At 40.3% G+C, this 24,827-nt stretch overlaps 1 protein-coding gene across 1 annotated transcript in view; it reads left to right on the top strand.

Moving 5' to 3' along the window:
- Positions 1 to 11,411: 11,411 nt before the first annotated feature.
- The window catches only part of LOC102376217 (putative lysosomal acid lipase/cholesteryl ester hydrolase), a 17,131-nt gene continuing 3,715 nt past the window's right edge, over positions 11,412 to 24,827 (top strand). Inside the window, exons 1-7 of the mRNA XM_006029006.3 lie at positions 11,412 to 11,516; positions 15,645 to 15,762; positions 17,267 to 17,465; positions 19,044 to 19,153; positions 20,739 to 20,875; positions 21,586 to 21,732; positions 24,291 to 24,362. Of these exons, the coding sequence (XP_006029068.1) occupies positions 11,412 to 11,516; positions 15,645 to 15,762; positions 17,267 to 17,465; positions 19,044 to 19,153; positions 20,739 to 20,875; positions 21,586 to 21,732; positions 24,291 to 24,362 (888 nt within the window). The remainder of the gene's footprint in view (positions 11,517 to 15,644; positions 15,763 to 17,266; positions 17,466 to 19,043; positions 19,154 to 20,738; positions 20,876 to 21,585; positions 21,733 to 24,290; positions 24,363 to 24,827) is intronic.

Here is a 24,827-nt window from a genome sequence, read left to right as displayed (position 1 = left end):
GGTTCAAACACCTACATTGAACGCCTTCAAGAGAAATTTGGATGCTTATCTTGCATCCTATGACCCCAGCTGACTTCCTGCCCCTCGGGCAGGGGGATGGACTCAAGGATCTTCTGAGGTCCCTTCCAGCCCTAATGTCTATGAAATCAGTTTCAGTCATGGAAATGTATCTTTTAAAATGTATTTTAAAAAAAAAACAACAACACAATCTCACGAAATTTTAATAAGAAAGAATATCAAGGAAAAAGAATGTTGCAGTAAAATATATATTATCACCTCAGCTAGTGTTCAGGGTATAATTTATTATCTGTGGCTGTGAAAAATGGCGAAGGCATTGCTGTGAAAAGACATTTTCTTGGCTATCATTTTGTAATATATTAATTATTGAGCAAAGAAAGCTCATTAAAAGTGTTTGTTTATATTAATGCATTTTAAATGTATTCTAGAATCATTCAGGGAAAAGGATGGAGGAATCTTTTTATGGAATGATTATACAAACACAGTTGTGTGTGTTTAGGTACTGGCAGGAGTCAATAAATCTTTGCACCCTTTACTCCAATCAGTGCAAGCAGAGCTCAGAGAGCCACAGTTCATTACTCAATGTTCATGGCACACGGGGGGCTCCTTTTCCCTTTTGTCCCCAACCAGCATCCAGCCTGTTCTGTAGACTAGGGGCAGAAGAAGTTGAATTGGTCAGGACTCTACTCCCACCATTTTTGGTCAATACCCTTATACTGGCATACAGCGGTATAGTTCTATGATGAAATTGCTCAGGTTATGGACATATATAGCATGTTTATAGTAGTATAATGGAACCAACTCTTCTTTGAGTGATTTCTGCTGAAATGGCACCTCTGGGACATAACCAGGACATGCAGTAGTGCCCCTCAAAGACCAGGGTCCTCAAGCTCTGATTACAAGATGGCCCAGGTTGCCAATTGTGTCTCCATTGCCTGTAGGGTGATGAACACCTATTATTAGAAGCATTTTTCCTGCATTTTTCTGAGAAATGTCTATGGCCAGCCCCACTCCAGTTGATACCAATACCCTGGCTCAAGATGCAGAGAAAGACTCCAGTGCCATCCAGGTTGAGGAGGGGCAGTGTTACTCTCAGCCTGACCAACAGTGGACTAGGATGTGGGTCAGGAAGTGTTAAAGATGGTAGAAAGAGGTTCTACACATATGCCAGATGAAAAAGACAGACAAGGAAATTATAGGTCTGCTCTTCAACAGAGAATGTGAGATGTTAATGGAAAACACAAAGAAGCTACTTTAATTCCTGTTTTGCCTCAATCTTCCCCATAAAAGAAAGCCGCAGCAAACACTGAATTAATTAAAATCAGGATGATGAGTACCCCTGAAACTTTTATAGGTTTTTTTATACTTTGGGAACAGCTGTATGTTTTGGAAAAGTATTTTATCTAACCAAGGGCATAGAATAGGTTGTTTAGGCTGGGGGAGATCGCTTGTTGCCTAGTTGCTTAATTGCTGGCCTTGCTAGAAGGAAAGCCATATCAGCAAGGTCCCTAAGGCGTTAGAAAGGGGGGTTATTGGCTGAGCTTGCTGAATAACAGGTGCCACATCAGCAAATTACACTGTCACAAAGGCAAGTTTAAACTGACTAGGGAGGGGTCTGTAGCTAGGGTGAAGTGTGCATGGACCAAAAGGGGAAACCTATAGTAACTGCATAGCGTGTAAGGCTAGAAGAGGCCATATAAGGCTAATGCCCACTTGGGTGGGGGGTGCTTGCTTTGCGACCGATTGCCAAGCACCGCTTTCTGCGCAGAAATAAAGATTAAGTTGGATCCTTCACCCCTGTGTGTTTATTGGCACAAGCGCACCGGGCACGAACTCACTGTCCTTTGGGGACAACAAGGAGGGCCAGCTGAAATTGACTAAGTGTGCTGAATGAACTATCTGAGGAAAGCTGAGTGACTGACAATAATATTCACACATTATTGGAGGACAAGTCAAAATCCAGACGGCTGGAGAAGGACTAACATAGGGCCCGTCTTTAAAAAGGGGAAAAAGAGGAGTTGGGGAATTATCAAAGTCATAGTGACTGATGTATACCTTGGAAATTACTGAAGCAAACAGCTAACTTTGTAAGCATCTGAGATAGAAGGGATGAACATCCTCATGCAACATAGATTTGTTAGAAGATGTCAAACATTTTTTGAGAGGGTAATCTCATATAGCTGAACAAAGATGAGTTTTTAAGGCTTCTCATATAGTCTTACATGCCATTTTCATAAGTAATCTGGAAACATGAGTGGGATAGAACTACAGTTAGATGGATGCATCTTAGGGGTGTGCAAAGCGGGGCCTATTTGATTCAATTCAGATTCTGAATCAGGGACAGTGATTCGATTCATTGATTCAGATCACTGTCCCTGTTTCGATCCGGCTGAATCTGAATCTGAAGATTTGATGCTGTGTCCGAGAATCAGTGATTTGAACATAGGCACAGCTTTAAATGTTTTTTCTACATACCTTGAGGTACCAGAATGGCTCGTGAATGCTGTGATGCTGGGGCACATGGAGTGTCCCACAGGAGTGTGGGGGGGGCCCTCCACATGCTCAGCAACAAACCTAGAAATGGACCAGAAGTACTTCTGGTCCACTTCTGGGTCTGCCGGGGAGCGCGTGCATCCCCCCAGACCCAGGAGGCACCAGTCACTGCACACTCCCCAATCAACCCGGAAGTAGACCGGAAGTGCTTCTGGTCCATTTCCGGGTCTACTGCCGAGTGCACTGGGGAGCCCCCCACACTCCTGTGGGATACTCCATGCGCCCCAGCATCACAGCATTCACAAGCTGCCTGCTACCTAGAGATATGTAGAAAAAACATTTAAATCTTCAGACTTTCTGTCTATATCCAAATTGCCAAATCTTTCTGAATCTCTCTGAATTGATTTGGAGGGTTCCAATTCAATTCAGAGAGATTAAAGTGTCTCCTGATTTGATTCGGATTCAGAGATTCAGCCACTGAATCGGGCCAAATCTGTGCTTAATTGAATCAGGGACTGAAGCTTCACACAGCCCTAATGCATAATTGGTTGAATAACTGTAATTGAAGAGTAACTATATATGGATCAATGTCAGCCTGGCAGGAGGTTTCAATTGGCTTTCCATAGGGACACTCCTCTGGTTCTGACACTGTCTGACATTTTCATTAGTGACTTGGATGCAAGAATAAAGAATATGCTAATCAAATTGAGAGACAACACAAAACTGGGAGCAACTGCAAACACTTCAGTAGTCAAGACCATGACTCAGTAACATCTTGAAAATAATGAGAAATGGGCAACAGACAACAATGGAATTCAACAAAAACAAGGAGCACCCAAGGAAGAAAACCCAAATACACAAATGCTTAACGGGGGATAGCTTGTTAGCACTGCTGAGATGGAGTTGGGCATTATGGTGGATCACAAACTAAATTCAAATCAGCACTGTGATGCTCTCATAAGAAAAGCAACTACTGTTCTGTTTTGCATTAACAAAAGCATTGTATGCAAGACATAGGGATGATAGTATGACCCTACTCATGGTTGCCAACCCAAGAAATTATTTTTAACAACAATCTTCAATTTTATTTTTTTTACTAAAAACCAAACTTCTTTTATTGACATACGTGTTTTTACTGGTTGATGCTTTCCCTAATGTAAATGAAGCCCTTCTGCCAGGGTCTGTATGGCAGTAACACGGGCCATGCTCACATTTAGGGGATTAACACAAACTTTCCAAATCTGGCTCAATTCCTCACCAAGAATGAAGTTTTGTGCACTGCAGCAGTGGCCTTACCTCCTGCTGTCCCACCCCTGGGATCTTCTACCAGCTCCCACATCTTGATATCCCTGACTGCACCCTGCACTGTGCTGCCTTCCCCAATCCTCCAGCCTTATCCCTGCCAACCCCACCTTCCTTTCCTGTCATAGGCCCCCACCTACCATCTGTTTCCCCGCATTCTGAACCCTGTAGCTCCATCCTGGCTGCACGTACTTCCCTGTCTCAGGCAGTGCTTCAGACTACCTTAGGCTGTGTGGACCTGCTCACCTGGGAGGCAAAAAGCTATTATAAGCAGGCAGCAGGACACAGAAACAGCAAGTGGCTGGATTTGGAGCTATGGAGACTTCTATGGGCCAGAAAGCTTTAACACAGGGCACCCTTCAGAGCCTTAACACTGTGCTCCTACTCAGACACAAGTTGGCACTGCTCTGTTCAGTCTATCAACACTTGAATCTAGCCTCAGTCAAGCTCACTGTTCTTAGATTTTTATGTGTAGCACATTTTTTTTTTCAAAAGGACGTTACGGGTAATCATTTTTAGCTTGGTTTTCTATGGACTATCTGTAAATTTATGACAGTTTACTCACCACTGGTTAAGCTTCAGCTGGAGTTCTGTATCCAGTTATGGGCATTGCATCTTAAGCAGGGTATAGAGAAATGAGTATGTGATAAGGAAAATAAAGGTGTGTGCCTGACCACCAGGCTGCTTGCAAGGATGGCAAAGGAATCCTTTCCACCAATCCTGTGGAAGTTATGCTACTGTGCAGAAAAAGTGCACAAATTTTATTTAATAGGATAGAGGGAGAGCGAACACTCACCAGAAAAAGCATGACTGGGAAGGGCACTCATCTATGATAGTTGAGCCAAGGGTTCCAATTCCTGTTCCAGACATTATTTTATGTATTTTACCAGTGACTGTTGAATGTAAAATAATTATAAATAACAGTCCCCTGGTAGAGCCAATTAGCAGAATACCTTGCATGCAGCTTTTCCTATAAGCTAGCTCTAAGGGACTCTCAGCTCAGCATGAGAATTTTATGGAATGTGTTTTGAGGCACCTGCTTCTTCCCATGCACTGTACATGGAGCCTGGCTGTTTAAAATCCAGGGTTTAGACTCCATTCAGGGAGCCAAATACATAAAATATGTATTCAGTAACATTTTAATTGCTCTGGGTAGAAAGAGATTTGCCTTTTCTTGGACTTGTTCTGTAGCTAGAGCTATTACATGGATTACGTCAAAGAGAGAAGCTATGCTTACTCACTGCTTCTATTAAACCTGTGGTTTAAAGAAGTGCTATATGCAGCAGGTAATGCACAAGAGTGTTTGCCTAACTTTCCAGAGGGATTTGGCACATAAAGGCCTGTACATGTTGTCTCAGACGGCCAGAGCTGACTTGAGGTGATATATAAATTGCTCAGTCGTTTGGGCGGGCTGGTGAATGGAGAGGCAGACAAAGCGTATTGGTTGCAAAAAGCTTTACTTACGCCGCTAGTCGTCACGACGCAGGTGGTCCGGTCGCTTAAACAACTACACGAGTTGCTCCAGCTGGCAAGGCTCAGGCCAGCGAATCCGTACACGAAACAGGCCGGCAGGGAAAAGGGTACGTCGAAGGATTGCGCTCGGCGACGGGGAGAAGAATCGATAGGTGATCAGGCTATCGATCAGCTCAGCCACAAGTCAGGAATCTTCAAAGGCACTCTGCAGTGTGCTCAAAGTTCTCCGACTTGGGCGGAAGTCTCACAGAATTTTATATGGCTAACAAGCCAATCGCTAGCCGCCACGTAGGAATAATTTAGAACTGGCCAATAGTGGGACACAAATTTGCATGCGGATGGCAGGAACTCTCTTGCACCGGAGTTTTCTGTTGCAGCAGAAAACTTTTGCTGTGCACAGAGACTCTCATGTGGCGGGAAAATTCCATCGTGCCGAGGCACTAAAATCATTGGGTTGTGACACATGTGACATATTTACACTAGTATAAGTTAAATTAGTTCTGCAAATCTATGCAAATAACACTAAGCTCTTCAGCAGTCAGATATGTAGCTATCCAGAAGTAGCTGCATGCAGTAAGCACTATTACAGGACTTTTCCAATTGTGGTCAAGAGCATGGAATACATTGTTGGCACATAGCAATGATTCTCAACCAGTGCTGTATCTAGACTGTGGCCCTGGGCAAACTTTTACTATCAGGCCTGCCTTCCACACAGATAATGATAATAATAATCGAACTTGTTTCAAAAGTCTTTATCACAACTGTGGTATTGATGTCTTTATGTAGCTCATTGTCAACTGCTAACATTGCCAGTCCCATATATATATACACTCTTAAAACTTTTTTTTTACAATTATAATTTTTTTTTCATTTTCAGGTTTCCTTTCTGTATGGGCCCTGTGTGGCCATCTGGTATGCCCATGTCTGTGTCTGGGTCTGTTCTCAACCAGGATGCAGCAAGATCTTTGAAGGGTGCCAGAAGAGTGTACAAAAATATGAGGAGAAAAGCATAGCTTGGCCATGCCCCCATACCCACTACCTAGCTCTTCTGCAAGGAGATTATCACTGTAATAAATAGTTTCATTTTTGAAATGGGGTGGTGCTCAATTCACAAAAGGTATGGAGGGGTGCCTGGAGTCTAAAAAAGTCCAAAAAATACTGTCTGATCACAAGCAGTTATCCCCATATAGCGGCAGGCCAGAAGCTTACATTAGCGTTACCTCTGATTTTTCCCTAGAGTGATTCTACAACTGATTGAAGTAATACAGTAATACAGTACTGCATAATGGTGCAGAGCAGTATGTTGTCTTTTTGCTCCCAGTTTACTCTGATGCAAACGACAATTACACTGGTATTAATGGCATGTGTCCATGTCTCATCTCTCTTAGCATCCCTTTGAAGAATTGAGGACCTGACTAAATGGCACAATTGCACCAGGAAGACAAAACTCTTGAGGCAGAGGTGACATCTTTTATTAGACCAACTAAATAGTTGCAATTTTTTTTTCTTTGAAAGAAATGAACTTCATTAGGCAAAGGAGACATCTAAGATGACAAGAGTTCTCCTGGGGAGAAAAGAAAGTTTCTATTCTACCTGGGAAAACTATTGCCATCTTTGATGTCTCCTTTGCCTGCTGAAGGGTGTGTGAGCCCGAAAGCTTACAAATTTTTGTTGTTGACAACTATTAAGTTGGTCTAATAAAAGATATGACCTCTATCCCAAAAGTCTTGTCTGCCTATACCCTTAGACCAACACAGCTACAACTAATATTTCTGAAAGTTTGAACCAGTGCACTCTATATCAATTTTGTTCATTAATTAAATTACACCAGAACTGGAGAGGACAGATTAACCAGCTACAGGCAGGAGGCCTTATTACAGTGTCTCACCACTTGGTGGTGGCCAGCTTGCTTATAACAAATAGTCATGTATAAAAATGCTCTTGCCCCAGTGTGGGAAAGGATGGCTGTGCAAGGGAATCCATAACATCAACACCAGTGGCCTAGAGTCCCTGGGCTGCCCTCCACTGCCTCAGAAGTGGGTAGCGGGAGGAACCATAGCCAGGTCACCCAATGGATGCCTTAATTTAGTTTAAACTGTCTTCCCAGGCTGACTTCTCAGGAAAGAGAAGCAGCCCTAATATCAACAGCTTCTCAGAAAATCCAGAGCAGAGTCTGATCCTTTTGAAATAGGTATACAAGTATTTTTGAACAATACTGTTTTTTTTCCAGAGGTAAATGACTGTGACTCATTCCTTCAGACATGAATGTCACTAGCCAGTACCTAAGTTGTTATCCAAATTAATTTATACAGTGCATAATTATGTTTCCTATTTATTCTGTGTGTAACTGATGCCAACATTGATGTATTTTGACAGTTGTATAGTTATGCACATAATAAGGCTACTCTGTGGTATGTTGACTGGGTGCACTTGTACACGTGATTAGGCTGCTCTGTGGTATGTTGACTGGGTGCATTTATACATGTGATTAGGATGCTCTGTGGCATGTTTCCTAGGTGCCCTCATACACGTGATTAGGCTGCTCTATGGTATGTTGACTGGGTGGACTTATACACGTGATAACACCACTCTGTGGTACATTGGCTGGGTGAAAACTAATTTCCTGATAACACCACTCTGTGGTACATTGGCTGGGGGAAAACTAATTTTATTTGAAATACTTAATTTTTTCTCAGATTAATACAAAGCAATCGCTAAACCCTGTATGTAGTAACCAAACTATACTGAGTTTTAAGCAGTGTCACATTCCATATATAAATTATATCAATTGCTTGGTGTTCCTTGGGTTGTAATTTTGTATCATTGTCTTTGCATGCATGCACTGTTGTGTTTTGTCATTTTCAGAAGGCTGTGAAAGGTGTGCTCGTATGGTTAGAGCTTTGTCTGGGAGTTGGTGAGAGCATTTCTTACGGTGTATCTAACCCATGGAAAATTAACCAATTTGTGTCCTCTCACAGATGCGCTGAAAATGGATTTCCATTAGCCTTTGCATAGGAAAATTTAAATTGCTCTAGTTTCTGTGTTCAGCAAATGCAAACACATGAGATCATAATTAAAGAAAATTAATGTTACCATTTATTTACAGACAAGACTTCATAGTATAGCCCTTAGTGTCATCATTAACAAGGTAATTAACAAGGACAATTATTCTCTGTTTAAACTGTATTTTTAAAAGAATCGTTTTCCTGGATGAACTAAGAGTGCCATCATGGGTGTATGTAATCAGCTTTTTGCAATCTGAGAATATCTGTGGGATAAACAGTGCTCTCATTAGCACCTGTGGATCTCCACTGAAGACACTGCAGAAAACAGCCCTACAGGCCCAATGCCCTGATATTTGTTGAAATTCTTATTTACACAATGAATAATAATTTTTACACAGATGCCATTTAAATTCACCTGTATGTGGCTAGGTCTGCGCTCAAAGAAACATGATCTGTAAATGAAAGGTAAAGCAAATTTGATTTGGTCCTGGTTAGTGTCATTTTTCTATCTGCTTTAAAGACAGTGGAAAGTTCTAGTTTTATTCTTGCAAAGTGTCACGGTAACTGATATTTTAGCTTATCGCTTATGGTTAATACAGTGGGATTTTTGTAGTGGGAAGAGATTTACAAAAGCACCTTTGTCGTCTTCCAAGTAGAGGAATATAGCAAATAAGATGGGTGAAACTCTAACATTCCCGGTAGCTCAGACTGAAGACGATGATGACAGACCAATAAAAACAATGTTATTAATACCATTTACATGGGTATGAGAAAACTTCAACTCGTGTTGTACATAACATTATAATTATGTCATGCAAATGTGAAAAGAGATTATCAAACTCATTTGCATATAGGCAACATTTAATTTGGTAGCATAACATTTAGTGGAAATATAATTTACTTAAAGATTAGTACCTTTGGCTGTTACTGAAGTAAGAGATAGTGTTTCTTGTTTTCATATGAAGGACAGTGAGAAAATATTAATTCATTAAGCAATAATACAGTTTCAGTCACACAGCAGGGCCATGGGTATGTTTATCTATTCTACAGTACATCAGTGGAACTATAGAAGTAGCTAAGCTAATGCCTTCATTTAACTAATTTTTGCAAAGCTCCTGTTAATTCCATACAAAAATGGCATTCAAGAAACTTTGAAGTTTTAAGTTTTATCGTTTATGATCAGAAAATTTTTAGGTTAAAGTTTTCTGTGCTACTTTAAATCTATCCTAACATACGTATATACTACAAGGCAATTTAATGTATGATCACAAAATATTACTCATAGGACCCATACCTGGTTCATGGCTGTCCTGTGCATGTCCTTGGATAAATGTGCAATGACTGACTTGGACCACGAAAGTAACTATTCTACAACTCTCACAGCCCACACAACAGGCAATCTTATCTGGTTCCTTAACAGAACACAGTACCACAAAGGAATAGGAAATTGCAAATGGAGCCAGGTTCTTTAAAAATGTAGCAGCAGATTGTCCTCCTTTGGTTGGTGGACAAGGACATGACCCTTTAAAGTGAAAACATTGTAGCAAACTTAACGACAAATGTCACAATATGCACGTCTTTTAAATCATTGCTGAAATTCCTGTTAATAATACTGCAATGGGTGTTCCCTTGAAAGTAATCTATGTGAGGATGAGGAAAGGAAGGTATCAACGATGTTATCGGTATGCACCTCCTTTAATTGTATTGCATATAATAGAGTGCCATAGACCTGTGTCACACTGCTTCTCATAACACCATTGACAGTAGAACTGCCACACATCAAGCCTCCTAATCCAGCCTGAGACAGTGAACGGATTCTGGTTGGTAATAGCTTTTCCTACCATAAGTAAGATTTCTTTTTTAGGTATTTTTCCAGGGGCAAGCCAATACACTATTTACTTGTAACTTGGTATAGGTTAAAGTCATGAATAATTTTGCTAGTTACAAAGGTGAAGTGATTGTACATGCTTGTAACATTCCTCTGAAGATATACAAAAGGTTGGCAACTTCTCTAGCCTATGTATTCTGTGGGGAAGGAAAGTTGGAAAACTAGAAAGTCAGTCTCATAAGGGTCTATCTAATTTTTTCATAGATTAAGACTTTTAAAAACAATGAAAAATATTTGCTGTGTACCATAAATTAGGAATATTCAAAACATACAGACGTGTTGAATAATATAACTTCTTTAACAATAATGTAGTTAATCACAAAATGTTTAAATCATCAAGTTCTTAGGTTTCTATGCTGTTTCTAATTCAACCTCACTTTCAATCACTTAACATTTGTTGACGTGCCACTAATCTACCTCTGGTTAATTATACCTTTGTTACTTTTGTGAAGTTTTGTGGTTAATTCCTCAATAGAGTGAAGCAACCAAATGTAGGACTGTTTTAAAGGCTGCCTAAACAGGCAATTAGTCTTCCCTCAGGAGATGAGATTTCTCATCTCTCAGGAGATGGGTAAAACAGTTAGAAGAGTTCCTAAGTTTTCTTGACAGATTTCACTAAAAGAAAAAGAATTGGTTTGAGAAATGTTTCATTCTGGAAATAGTGGTTTGGAGTAGTTCATTGGATTGTAAACTCTGAGGGATGGACTGTATCTTCCCACATTGTTTCTACAAGGTCCAGTATAATAATATTGTTCTGGCTTTGGCTTTTTGCCTTACCACACAGTCATAATCTAACCTGAATGAATACATTCCTCAGCGTGGTTTTCCTTAATTTCACTACCTTTTCATATTTAAGAAAATGCAATATTCTAACATTATTACTTGGGAGGGGATATAGAACATTTAAACTACTTGTTGTATTAAATGTGTAATCAAAGTTTTTCACAAAGGACCTGATCCTATTTCCACTTTTCATGGAGTAAAGTGGAAGATGGATTTGTTCAATACGTTGAATATGATAATTGTGATGTAAGCTGATAGTAGGATTACTCCCCTTTGAATTCCATCACACCCTTATGATAAGAATAGGCAAGCTATCATGGGGATTCCCCTTTCCAGCTTATATTTTATATTCTTTCAATACATAAAAGAGCTGGTATAAAAGTCATAAAGTTAGGGTGTGTGTTCATGGCAACTTTATTAATAGATGCACTGTTTTACACAGATACAAAATGTGGCTCTTCATTGCAGTAGCATTTCTGATACAAGCATCTCCCAGCTCAGAAGAACTGATTCGGAGGAAGAGAGATGTGAATCCAGAAACATTCATGAATGTTGTAAGTTAAGTACTAGTGAAATGGTTGAAATCACAGAACAGAATAATTTGAGATAAATGAGCTCAAAATGCATTTCAAACATTCAAAGTTTATAACTATCTAGCTCTGGGGTGTGGAGAGATCCATTCAAGTTGCACAGAAGGTACCACATCTGCTGACACTGGATCTGAACTTAGGTCTGATTTAACATACCACTCCCAAATGTGTGCGTGGGATGTTGTTGAGAGGAGAAAACAAACTATGATTTTGGCTCGGGTACGTCTCTACTAATAATATAATGTGTAACTTCATTAGGAGGTTTCTGCCTCCATTTCCCCATGTAGCTGCACTTACTGTATTTTTAGTTTGCTCTCCCTAGTGGGCCATACCTAATTACTTTTGTTAGGGACATAGGTCAGGGGAAGTGCTACTAAGTAGAGTTATGAGGATATCGCTTACATACATTTTACGCATTTTATATGTACTTTTTCATGGAAATAGAAAATTCTGTATTCCTTTTTCCTCTGCTAGAACCAGTTTGTTCCCCTTTTGCTCCCATGAGTGAGGGTAAAATCCAGAGATGTACATGTCATGCCCCCAACACCTAATAATTAGGCACCTGACACCAGACAAGTGAGTCAAAGAAATAAGTTTAGGAGACAAAGTTCCCAGCCTAGACTTCTAGATATCAAAACTGTAATAAAACAGTTTAGTCAGTTCCATAGCTTGTTTTGTCAGGAGACAGATGATTATGTGCACCCAAGCACCTATATGACACTCAAGTGCCTGTGAGGGCAACCTCTTGTGGTGTTTCTGTTGCTGTATGTGGTGGCACCTTGTGTTCTCTCTTAAACCTGTCTCTATCCCTTTTTTGTCTGGAAGGCCTGCATGTGTAGGTGTGCTCTTCCCTCTTCTCTTGCCCTGATTTTTCCCATACCCAGATTTCACTTGTGGACAGATCAACCTTTTGGGTTGCAGCTGCCCACTGCCAGGGCTGTATATGTGACTGGCGCTTCATTTCTGCCCATGTGTCTACTCCAGGTGTTGGGAGAACACAAAACTACCCTGCCAGGAACCCCAGGGAGTACTTCCTTCAGGGCTGGAGGGCAGAACTAGAACTAGACTGGTGGGTGGTATGCTAAGCTATGGGTAGGTAAGGACTGGGGTTAGCACAGGGTGTTTTGGAAGAACTCTGGATTGGACAGGAGGCAGGGGTACATGTCTTGCTGCAGATGGTGATTGGTGGTTATGAAGCATCACTTCCACATGTCCTTTAGAAGGCTTGGGTATCTCTGGAGGAGGAGATTTTGCAGCAGCTGGCCCAGATCAGAAGGCTGGACATCCAAATGCAACCACCTTGAAGTGAGACTAGCACCTTCTACTTTCTGAGCAGACAAGTTGATATGAGACTTTTGAATAGTTCCTGAGCAAACACCCCAGGATGGCAGTCTGCCAGGAGAAGAAACCATCCTTTATGTGGTTTGGGGTCAGAATGAGGAGAGAGAGGAAAACAGAACTTCATTTCTTTGCAAGGGGCTGGCCAGTGCCCCTGGCCCACTCTTCCCAATTTCCTGCCCACCCCTTCTCCTGCTGGCTCTGGACTGCCTACTTGCCAGTGAAGTGGTACAATCAGCTGGGATTCAGAGGTGCACTTTCCAGAATCTGTGCCTGGGATCCAAGGGCTGTTTTAGATGTCTAAAGTGTCTCTCCTTTATGTCTCCAGGAATAACAAACTCACAAATTGTTTGTCAAACACTTTTTTTAACAACCTTTTGGGCAGTGATTCCTTCTTCCTTGAAGAAGAATTATTAGGAAAAAGAATTGTTAGGAAAATGTAGTGCATAAGTAAGGGAACAAACTTCAAGCTGTTTCAATATGATGATAAAATATAGAAACTTTGCAAAGAGAATGGGTTTAAAGGAGGGACTGAAGGAGCAAAGGAAGGGTGTGTGTAGTATGGAAGAAAAGGCTGCATAAGCAACAAAAATACTTATTTGGGGTAGGTTACACTCTGCTTATAAGCTTCATAATAATGTTTGGTCTGTGATGATGGCAGCTACACATACTTTATATACAACATACCTAATTTATCTAGTTGGAATCACTATTTGGTTTGATTTTACTTTCACAGAATGCCCCTAAAAAAACTAATTGTTTATGGCTTGGTGAAATGCTGAGCTGACAGAAGGCACGAGCAGTAGGTATGATGAAATGACACAAGTTCTGTTTTGGCTTCCTTATGCCTCTGGGATTTAAAATCAGCTAAGGCTCCTCAGGTTAAGCAATATGGATTTCACTTTCTTTGTTTCGGTTCAGATGCACTTACAATCTGTCTGCTGCTGAAAATTGACCTTGAGGGAGACTAAATATGTCAGCTTTACTTATGCTTCTCATGTGTCAGCAGACTCTACTGTTTACAGTTTTCTGGTTCTGAAAGGTCCAAAGCGAGCGTTTTTCACTGTACTGGACAAACTCATACTTCACATACCGAAATGAAGTGTGTATATTCTTTTGGGGCAGAGAGTTATCTCCCTTCCCTTTTGCTTACCTTCCTTTCTATATAAGTTCAGCATTTTCATTCCCATCTATTACATTTTTTCACTTTTTTATTCCTTGACCATATCTTTGCATCTAAGCTGTTTAATTTTTTTTTGTGAATTTCTAGTATTATAATTCCAATGACTTATTTTTCCCCAAATAATAGATTCCTGAATTTTTATTCCCTTCTGATTAATGCCAGCACATTTAAAATTTTGAAGGGAGAACAGGGAGATTTTTTCCATTTTATGTTGGGAAATTTAAAACAGTCAAATAATTTTCAATGGCTTGATATTTCCTTATTTAGAGAACTGGGCTGGATTTCTCACAAGCTCTGGGCAAGTCTACATGTTCATTAATGTACTTTTGGCAATGCACGTTAAATGTAGTACATCTGGGCATTTTTACACATGTATACGTCACAGCACCAGGTGCTTTGAAAAGCACCTGGTGCTGTGACACATGCAGTTGTATAACTGATGAAACAGGCATCAGCACTGAGAAAATGGTGGTGGAATGCTTTTGAACTAAAACACCTTGGAAGTGCTTTAGCTCAAAAGCGGACCACTGCCATTTTCTGTGCACTGACACACATTTTGCTGCTTTTACAACTGCACACAGTGAGTGCAGTTTGCCTCACCACATGTGCAGAGCAGATTCGGCACAGAAAATGGCAGTGGTGAGCTTTTGAACTAAAGTACCTCCAAGGTGTTTTAGTTCAAAAGTGCGCTGCCACCATTTTCTGAGTGCTGATGCCCATTTCGCCACTTATACAACTGCATGTGTGTCAGCGCCAGGTGCTTTTCAAAGTACCCAGTGCTGTGACACATACATGTGTATAAATGCCCAGAGATACCAAATTTAATGTGCATTACCAAAGGAGCAGACTAGATTAATTGAGTCTGCTCTGAAGCGGCAGATATCTGACACGGTGGTAGAAAAAAAAAGTATGTATATAAATGCCTTTCTTTGTGAGGTCCTAGAAAAAGGCACATTAGCCTATTTTAATGTGCATTAGCAAAAGTTCAGTTTGGGCTCCTATACATGTGCAGGGAGGCTTCTCAGACACACTGTAATTACAGTGCATCGGAGTAGACTTGATTAATCTAGTCTGCTCCTTTGGTAATTACTGTGCTCCAGCAGCCTCCTGCATCATGTGTATCAGTGCCCCTGCACTGAAAAATAGTGACCGGGTGCTTTAAACTAAAGCTTGTAGGATGAGCTTTAGTTCAAAGTGCCCTAGCACCATTTTTCAGTGTGGGGATGCTGATACACGTGATACTACAGGTGCTTTTAATTAGTGTGGCTCTTAAAGCTGTGCTAATTAAAGTGCCTCCTCCCTTTGCCTCCCAGAGCACATCTATAAACACCCTTTGTGATGATTTAGCGCTCATTAAAGTAGGGTAATGCTCATTAAAGCACACGTGTAGACACATGCATAATTGTTTTGGACAGATGCTAATGGTATCACTACTACGTGCTTTGTTTTGTGTCTTAATTGAAATCTGAAATGCACTCTAACATTGCCTAATAAGAAGCCTCCATTTCTATGCTCCAGATAAGGGAAAAATCCAAGATAAACAATCTTTGATATTATTTTTCTTTTGTCAGAGTCAAATGATCTGCTGCAGAGGATATCCCAGTGAGGAGTATGACGTTCTCACGGATGATGGTTATTATGTGACAATAAACAGAATTCCTTGTGGCAGACAAAATCCTTGCAACAAAGGTATGGCTACATTTTACATGAAAAAAAAGAAGAAAGAAAAAGGGGGTAAAAAACCCCCAAATTCAAAACGGACTCAGTCATTCAGATATAAAGAAAATAATTCTGACTGTGTTAGGATAATTTTTATTTGCTAAAGCAAAAATCCAGAACCCAAACTATTTTTTCAGACTGAAATGGAATCAAATGAGTCTTTACAATTTTTTATATCCATCTTCATGTTTTTTCTGAACAAAACAGTATGAGAAACTGCACACAACCTCAGGTAGTGAGGCCAAACATAAGCAATGACTTGAATTTGAGAATACTGGGACAGAGGTGTGCTGGCCGAATCTCTCAGTGATTTCTTCCACCTCTCCTCTCCTCCCCTGTTAATTTGTGGATTCTTTTATTACAGGAGAAATCTCTGTGCTTTTCTCACTTTTTGTCTATGCCTATTGTAAAACACAAAAATGCTTGTTATAAGCACCTAAAAGGAGAACCTTAGAATGGAACTGCATAGGAGAGGCAAATGGCAGTGATCAAAAGAAGTTCAACTATTTTTTATAAATATGTACCTGGAATGTTGGTAACAGCTATCAGGCAGATTTGCTAAACATTTCAAACTCTCCTTTATGGTTACTTCTAACTTAAACTGGTTATTTACCATAGGATGTCTTGTGGACGTAGTAGGATGTAATTGTTTTTTATTATTGTGTGGGCCGGGAGCGATCCGGGCCCTTTTTCGTGCCGCGGGCTGTGGCCAGCAACCCGGGCACGCTGGGTCGGAGAAAGCAGGCGACACACTAGAATCGGGCACAGACTCGTAATGGTTGATTCAAGATTGTTTACTTACACCGTAGATGGTCACGGTGTAGGCTGGACAGTTTCCCAGGCAAAGCTCCGCTTAAATCCCCAGTTTGAGGACTCAGACTGTACTCTGATCACTCCCACAGAGTTGTCAAGGCTCCGTGGATCCTTTTGCACGCAGGGAAGAGGGATATGTCGAGGATTGCGCTCGGTGACGGGGAGAGGCTAGAGGCTGATCAGACCCCCCTTGCCTTCTTTGAATACGCTGGGTCCAATAGGCTCTGCAGCGCTTAGAGATCTTCACGAGACGTGAAGTCTCCTCCTCCTGATGTTCATGGAGTCCTCCCTTGCGGGGTTCTCCTCGGAGTTCTCCAACTTGGGCGGAAACCACCCAAGCCTTTTATACGGGGAAAAAAGCCAACCGTTACCCCCCACGTGGGAATATTTTAACACAAGCCAATAATGGGGCTCGAATTCTAATACAAATGGCAGGAACTCTTTGCACCGTGCATCTCTGTGCTGCAAAGAAGAAATGCACCCTGCAAAGAAAGCTCCAAAACGGCGGGAAAATAATTCAGTGGTGCCAAAGCACACACAAAAACAAAATCACACCTTTGGGTTGTGACAATTATCATGAGTTCAGGAAATGCGAATGTTATTTTACTACTATTTTACAGAAATTATGGTTTAGTAAATTTTCCATTTATTTCTTATTCAGAGCCAAAGCCCGCTGTGCTTCTCCAGCATGGAATTTTTGGAGAAGGTAGCAACTGGGTTTCAAATTTGGCCAACAACAGCTTGGGCTTCATATTAGCAGACTCTGGCTATGATGTTTGGATTGGAAACAACAGGGGGACAACCTGGTCAAAAAGACATCAGAACTTTTCAACTGACCAAGAGGAATTTTGGGATTTCAGGTAGGCTGAACTAGGTAGATAAGAATCATAGAATCATAGAACTAGAAGGGACCTGTAAGATCATCAAGTCCAGTCCCCTGCCATGGACAGGAAGTTATTGGGCTCTGACGAGCTCAGCAAGGTACCTGTCCAGCCTCACCTTGAACAACTCAAAGGATGGTGACTGCACCACCTCCGCTGGGAGTGTGTTACAGATTCTGGTGACCCTTACAGAGAAAAAGTTCTTTGTTATATCTAGCCTGAATTTATCCTCTATAAGCTAGGAAATGAATGAATCTAGGAAATTGTTTTGCCCATTGCCAATTCTCTCTGTACATGATCAGTATTTTCAAATGGATCATTTGATTGATCAATTGTTCATGCAAACAAAAGCTTGGGTATTAGTTCAGAGTAATAGCGATTCACGATATGTGCAAGAGCCTGGCACTAATGTCAAACCACTGGCATGCCCTATAATATATCTGTAAAAGGAACCCACTTACAAGCCAAGAAGAAGCATAATTGAGAAATTGTTATCTTACTCCAGTCACTAATTCCATTCATCTCAGTAATGTCAGAGTTGCAGGACCGGACATGGAGTAAAATAGACTTTGTGTGTCATGGAAAACTTTTAATTAGAACCTCATACTGTAAACTGTCATTGTGAAGACAATTCATGTTCCATAACAACATACTGCTGTGGTAGCTGCTTCCAGCTCATCAAACACTCTGAACTAGGTAGAACCAAAGAGAGAGCACTAAAAACTTCCTATCACTGCAGTCCTATGTGATAAGGACATCAGTCCCAGAGCTCAGAGTAGCACCAGAATTTCATGTACCTTGTACCTTGCAGTCATTTGCTTCAAAGGGAGAGAAAGAAGAGAATGGAGCTCAGGTTCAAAATGTATGGAATGCAGGTTCAGACAATATCAGTCAAGCTTTTTCCACCTGTCTGTAATCAATTTGTGTTTTATTTAACTATCCAAGTAATTTTCTAACAAACTTCTTCAGTGATTTTATCATAAGTGGATCTAATGAGTAAAATGTTTTAAATGACATTGCTGAAGAAGATGGCACAGAAACAGAGTTGAAAGAGCAGAGGGGCTGATGTTAATTCAAATATCATGTAGTTTCTAGTTCCAAATAAACATAAATATTTGGAAAGTTCAAATAGAAACATGTAATGTGTACTTTATAGTGAAGCAAAGCCCTGGAACCAGATCTGGCAAAAATAAGCACTGTGTAGTTTAGGTGGCTTTACTGCAGCCCCAGGGCTCATTGATATTGCATTGAAATGCACATGGGCTGAAATCTCTGTTGACATTTTTTCCTTACCCAAGACCCTCTCAGTCTATGGCTGATTGTGAATCATCCCCACCACTGTGAACTGGGAGTTGCCTGATAAGATGGTGGCCAAAAGCACAGACCTGGATCCCATACGGTTGCATTCAGTAGTTTCCTATCTGATGGGAACAAATGAAAATTTGCCACCAGATTCCAACTCCTTTGAGTTACCTTAGTGCAAAGATTCCATGATGCACTTCAGAATCTGGCTCTTTAACTCCACCATGTATCTAACTTAATATTTTTATGTTGTAGTTTTCATGAAATGGCCAGATATGACCTTCCAGCAATGATCAACTTTATTCTGCAGAAAACTGGGCTGAAGCAGATATATTATGTGGGTTACTCTCAGGGCTCTACTATCGGTAGGTTAAAATCATTTGTTATATTAACATCATATTTTATGTCTTCTAAGTAGTGATGGCTTTTGTTTGGACCATTAATGACTTGGCCATTCCTATGTTTTTTAAGCAGAATATTGCAGAGAATAGTCTCATCTTTGTGTATCATTGTGAATGTTTTTTATAAAAGACTGAGCCCAGAAATCTTTCCAGCATGGTTTGACTCAAGTTAAAAGTCTTATTGAAAACCTGGAGCTTGTGAGTGAACAGAGGACCAACCATTTTCTTAAAACAACATGAAAGGTGTGGGTGACTTCCACTTCCTTCTAAGCTCCATTGTTGCAACTAGATTTTTTTACCATGCATTGGCTGGGAAAACTTTTTTCACTGTCTATAGGAAGTCAAGGGATTCTACACCAAATGTGAATTTTGATTTAAGAAGAAATAAGTGGTGCTTTCTTTTCCATGCTAATGGATAATCAAGGCCAGGGCTGTCCTGCTTTGGAGTGGCTGGGGGGCAGCATGCCACAAGGGCTGTACCTGCACAGACACTGGGCCCCCTGAGTCCATACAATGTGGGTTCCTTGCTGCAGCTCTGGTACCCACACAGCAAGCCCCAGGTATTCTGGGCCCTGTGGCTGTGCCACCTTCCCACACACCCTCAGGATCAGGAGCAGGAAGTAGAAGCTGGAAAAAAGCAGGGGAGACTGGAGACCTTGATGGCAGCAGCCTCTGGAGCAGTGTTGGGGATTGAAAGTGGGCAGGAGCCAAGGGGCAGCAAATTAATCTGACGTTGGTCACATGGGGACACCAATTTTGTACAGCCTTGATGTAGTTCAAATATGAAAATGAGTCAACTGTCCCAACTCATTTCTATCAATTGATTTTATTCTTGTCAGCTTCCAGGGCAGCATATCACTCACAAGAAAGGAAAATCAAAGCTTCTCCCTAGAAATAAGCATTAAAGTATATTATATTGGGACCATATTTGATGACTCTAAAAGAATCTCTTTTCAACTTTACTCATTTAAAAATGATTGAAAAAATGAGTGAGCTAACATTTTTGTTGACAACTTTGGAAATGATGCTTTATTTCCATTTGTTCTGGTTCAGATCATGCCTCAGCCTTGTCACATAGCACCTAACACTGTTGTGTTAATCAGGATTCAAATTATGGGGAAGCTTGGGGGAACTGAGCATCCTCATAAGAGATGAGAGCCCTCCCCTATAAGATTTGAAAATCATTACCTGGAGGGTCTCTGATTTTATTAGGGTATCATAATGGGCAGCCCAATTTTTTTTTTGCAGACCCCCTTCCCCTCCCCCCAAGAGTCAAAGAAATGTAATTTGAACCTTGGTGTTAATCCCTCACTAATTTATTTTATGATATCACCTTTCCTGGTGAATAATAAGGGGCCATCCTAAACTGAATGCAAATGCCCTCATTCTATATTAGAATTGATTTCTTTTAAAACAAAGCAATACAGAGTCCATTTCATTCATTCAATTAATATTTCAACAAAGGGCTGTAAGTCTTTGATTATTTGTATCTTTTACATGCCAAAATTATTTAAAAGATTACTATCATTATTCTCTTCTAATTTTTTAGGTTTCATAGCATTTTCATCTATGCCAGAGCTGGCACAAAAAGTCAAAATGTTTTTTGCCTTAGCTCCTGTAGTCACAATTAAAAACTCCAAAAGCCCTGTCTTGAAAATGCCACTTCTTCCTAATGCAACTTTCCAGGTATGAGTTTACTTCATATTCCACATCTCTCCTAAACACTTGGTTTTTAAATTAGGTATTATTTAGGAACAAGAGCTCCAAGCTATTAAATGCTGCAAAAAAGTCTACTATAAATAATTTATTTTTCTTTAAAAATTAATTTAGCCACAGTGCTAAGGACAGCAGCATTTCTAGTTATAATTTACTTTGTTAAACATATGTCTTCATAGTTATTATAATACACCCAAAGCATTAAATTTAACACCTCCATTGGAATATCACCTCATTGAGCCCCATTCAGTTCTTAACCACTGAATTTCTGATTTGAGAATGTGTAGATTAGAAACTTTAAAGCTGCATTAGATAGTGGGTTTTGTAATTTGAAAAAAATGATCAAAGAGCATTATATGAATGTGAGTTTTCTCATTTCTCATTCATATTACCATATTGATACGTTTTCATGTATACGTTTGCATAGTTTTCTATGGGGCAAAGAAATGCACTTCTGCCCTTTGCATGAAGTGAGTATTTCACAAAGTGACTGTTTTAACTTTGAACTTTGTGGCATGTGCAATTCAGGAAACCTGAATTGGAAACACAGGTATAGTTCTTGTAATTACAACCGTCAGCTAAGGCTGACCTAAGTCATGTAAAAACTATTGGAATAAAAAGAAATATATTCTAAAAGTTCCTTTGCTTACTATAAATAATACCTTTTGCATTTTTAACAGGATATGTTTGGCAAAAAAGATTTCCACCTAAGAAATAAGAATTGGAAAGTGATTACTGCTAATATATGCAGTAATCCATTAATTAATAAACTGTGTGCCAATTTTCTCTTCCTTTTGGGTGGATACAATGAGAAAAACTTAAATACGGTAAGTGTGTGTATGAAATAAACCCCTGTTTTTAGTGATAATTAGAATCAAACTAATTATGAATATATTATCATTTATGATAATTGGATGCATATTTACTCTGGAATGAATAAAATGGGCTTCTTTTATTGCTTAAGAATTATGAAAGATATTTGATTATCTTTCAAATACAGTGAGGATAGAGAAAGCAAGTGACTCAGTAACATAGCTCATAGGCAACATGTAGCGGGGGCACGTGCCCCCCCCCGAGATTGGCCCTCGCCGGCAGGGAGTGGGAGGCAATGGCCAGTGCCCACCCTGAGATGTGGGGGTGCTGAGAGAAGCACTGGTAGCACTTCCAGGTTTGCCACTGGCACTTCTGGTTTTGCCGGCAGCACTTCTGCTGGCAGCAGTGATCAGCCTCTGGGGGACAGTCCCCCACCCCTGGTTGGTGGTCAGCCGCTGGCTCCCCTCCCCCCTGGTCAGCGATCAACCACTGGTGCCCCCCCCAGTATCAAGAGGCACCAGTCACCCATGAAATAGTTGATGATTGACAGTTTAACTAAGGATCTCTGTTTCCTACTGTTTTATTTGTAGTTAACATGTTAAATGTCCTTCTCTGTCTATTAAGCAAAGTATAAATGTCTAACACAGCATTCAACTATTCAAGACAAATTTGGAGTTTATAGCTTGTGCTAGTAGGGTGTAAGTCCCATGGTGGAATAGCAGTATCCCGTAAGTCCCATGGTGGGATTGTGCAGGTATGGGAGCTATGTTCTTTGCAACTGTGCAGGTGTGGGTCACAGTGCTCACTATTCAATGTTACTGGTTTCTACCTCATAATTGTCTGCCATAGGACAAGTATCAAGGGCAATGGGAGGAGAGGCTATTGCATACTGTATCCATAACACGGTGCTCAATAGATTCAGATGGGTAGCAATACTGGGCACTTTCACACATGCTCTGAGGTGCGGCGGGGGGGGGGGGGGGGGGGCGCTTTAATTAGAGGGGCTCTGAGAGCCGCTCTAATTAAATCACAGCCTGGGCTTAAAAATTGCAGTGGGGATGCTTTAAAGCTCATTAAACAAGCTTTAGTTCAGGTGTCCCTATTGCCAATTTTAAGCCTGGGGGGACAGATACATGAGACACAGCAGGCTGCTGGAATCCCAGCATATCAGAGCAGCCTCCACACTTATGTATAGGCTCCCAGTGGGGCTTATTCTAGTATAGTGCTAAATTAGTAGCATCACTGGCCACCTGATCACTATGCTATGCTGATTCTAGCATAGTGTAGTGATTGGGTGGCCATTGATGCTAGAGCATACCTGACAAGTGGGGACAAAAGTCCCCAGTTTTCCAACAGGTGACTGCTGTCACTTACAAGTAGTATCTGGTAGCAGTATTCTAACAAAAACACAGTTTGGAACTATGTTCTTTCATTTTTCCATTATGAAAAACATTGAAAGGCCAACGGGAACCCTTTTACCAGAGTTGTCATTGACTTGGTAGCCTGGAGTATTCTGAATAAAGAACGGAGATTTCAAAATAATTTGGGCGAAAAGGCCTAGCCAGCTGGGCAAACATACAATAGTTTGGATTAATGGAGGCTTGGAACCCCAGCACTAGAATTTGAGAGCAGTGTCACATTCAAGTTAGAATGCTTATTTCGCACATTTAAAATTGAAGCAGTTGCATACTCAAGCTCTTAAGCACATATTAAGCACCATTTTAGCATTACTAAGTTGTTCCTTCTTAGGGGAGGATTCTCTCCTTAATGCATCCTAACTTTAATAGGTGACTACATTGCAATGATTGGCAACTGTTGCAAGTGAATTTGTGACACCACCCTAACATATACTAACTTTAATATATCACAGTATTCCAGTCATTTGCAGCTGTTGCATGAGTTTTCTGTTTCAACCAGATTACCATGTTTTGTGTGAAATGGGATGGAAATTAAGACTGGGCATGTTGAACCTTTCCCAACCAGCTATGGGAAACAGTTTTGAAGGGTAGCCAAAACCTTGCCCTGTTTTGGGCATTGATTATATCAGCACAGGACTTAACTAGAGGTAAGAAAGTTCATCTCTAAGTAAGACAATGGCAATGGCTAATCACCATGTTTATTTAGAGTAGCTCTCACCTCCTTTGTACTCAGATGAGAAAATGGTAAATCTCACTATCCTGCAGCTGGGATCAATACATGCAAAAAGGATGGTATGTTTAGTGGAATGGTGCCAGCCTGCATATATCAGGTACTATTCAAAATGATAATTGGACAGGCTTATTAAACCTTTGTATAAACCTAAAGAGAGAATTAAATTAATAATGGTTTCTAATAGCTATTTCCTTAAGAGTAGTTGAGCAGTGACTTCGAAACTGACAGGTATGAAAGAAATTTTATTTCTGAAAACATTACAGTTCTTTTGGCAATATGGATTTCTAGATCAGGATTTTCTCTTTTGTTTGTTTTTTTAATTCTGTTGCTACTGAATTGAACAATATTTTGTTGAAGGAGAATTAGACTTCCTACAACAATTTAAGGAAAAAAATAATGTCCTAAAACTGTTTTCTTGCAGAGTCGAATGGATGTGTACATAGGCCACTACCCAGATTCAACGTCTACTAAAAATATGATGCACTGGCTCCAGGTAAAAATTCTGAAGTGGTTGAATAAAATGTGGTTTAGATTATCCCATGGTCTCACTAATCATGCTTAAAATTAAATTTGTTCAGAACAGACATGATATATATGATGATATATTATATTTTGTATAGGCTGTCTTACTCCACACACGTTTCACCAGGAATCAGGGATTCTGGCCATTTATCTTGAAAAATAGTTATTTTTGCTGAACTTTTTGAAAATAATTCAGCCCAAATCAGATATCAAGCATGAAAAATTTCAGCCTGGATCATTAAAGCATGACAAAGTTATAAAGCAACTAAAAATAGCAGTATTGCCAACCCCACCATGCCAAAAATAATGAGACGAAGTCAAAAAATCAAGAGATTGGCACGTAAATCATGAGACACTATTTTTTAAAGTGTGGTGTGGGGTGTTATTTGTGAAGGTGTTGGGGGCTGTGGGTGTGTGTGTGGGATTTGAAGCCTGG

This window comes from Alligator sinensis, unplaced genomic scaffold, assembly GCF_000455745.1.
Source record: "Alligator sinensis unplaced genomic scaffold, ASM45574v1 scaffold557_1, whole genome shotgun sequence".
Taxonomy (NCBI): Eukaryota; Metazoa; Chordata; order Crocodylia; family Alligatoridae; genus Alligator; species Alligator sinensis.
Note: the sequence above shows the minus strand (reverse complement) of the source record. Positions and strands in the feature narration are given on the sequence as shown.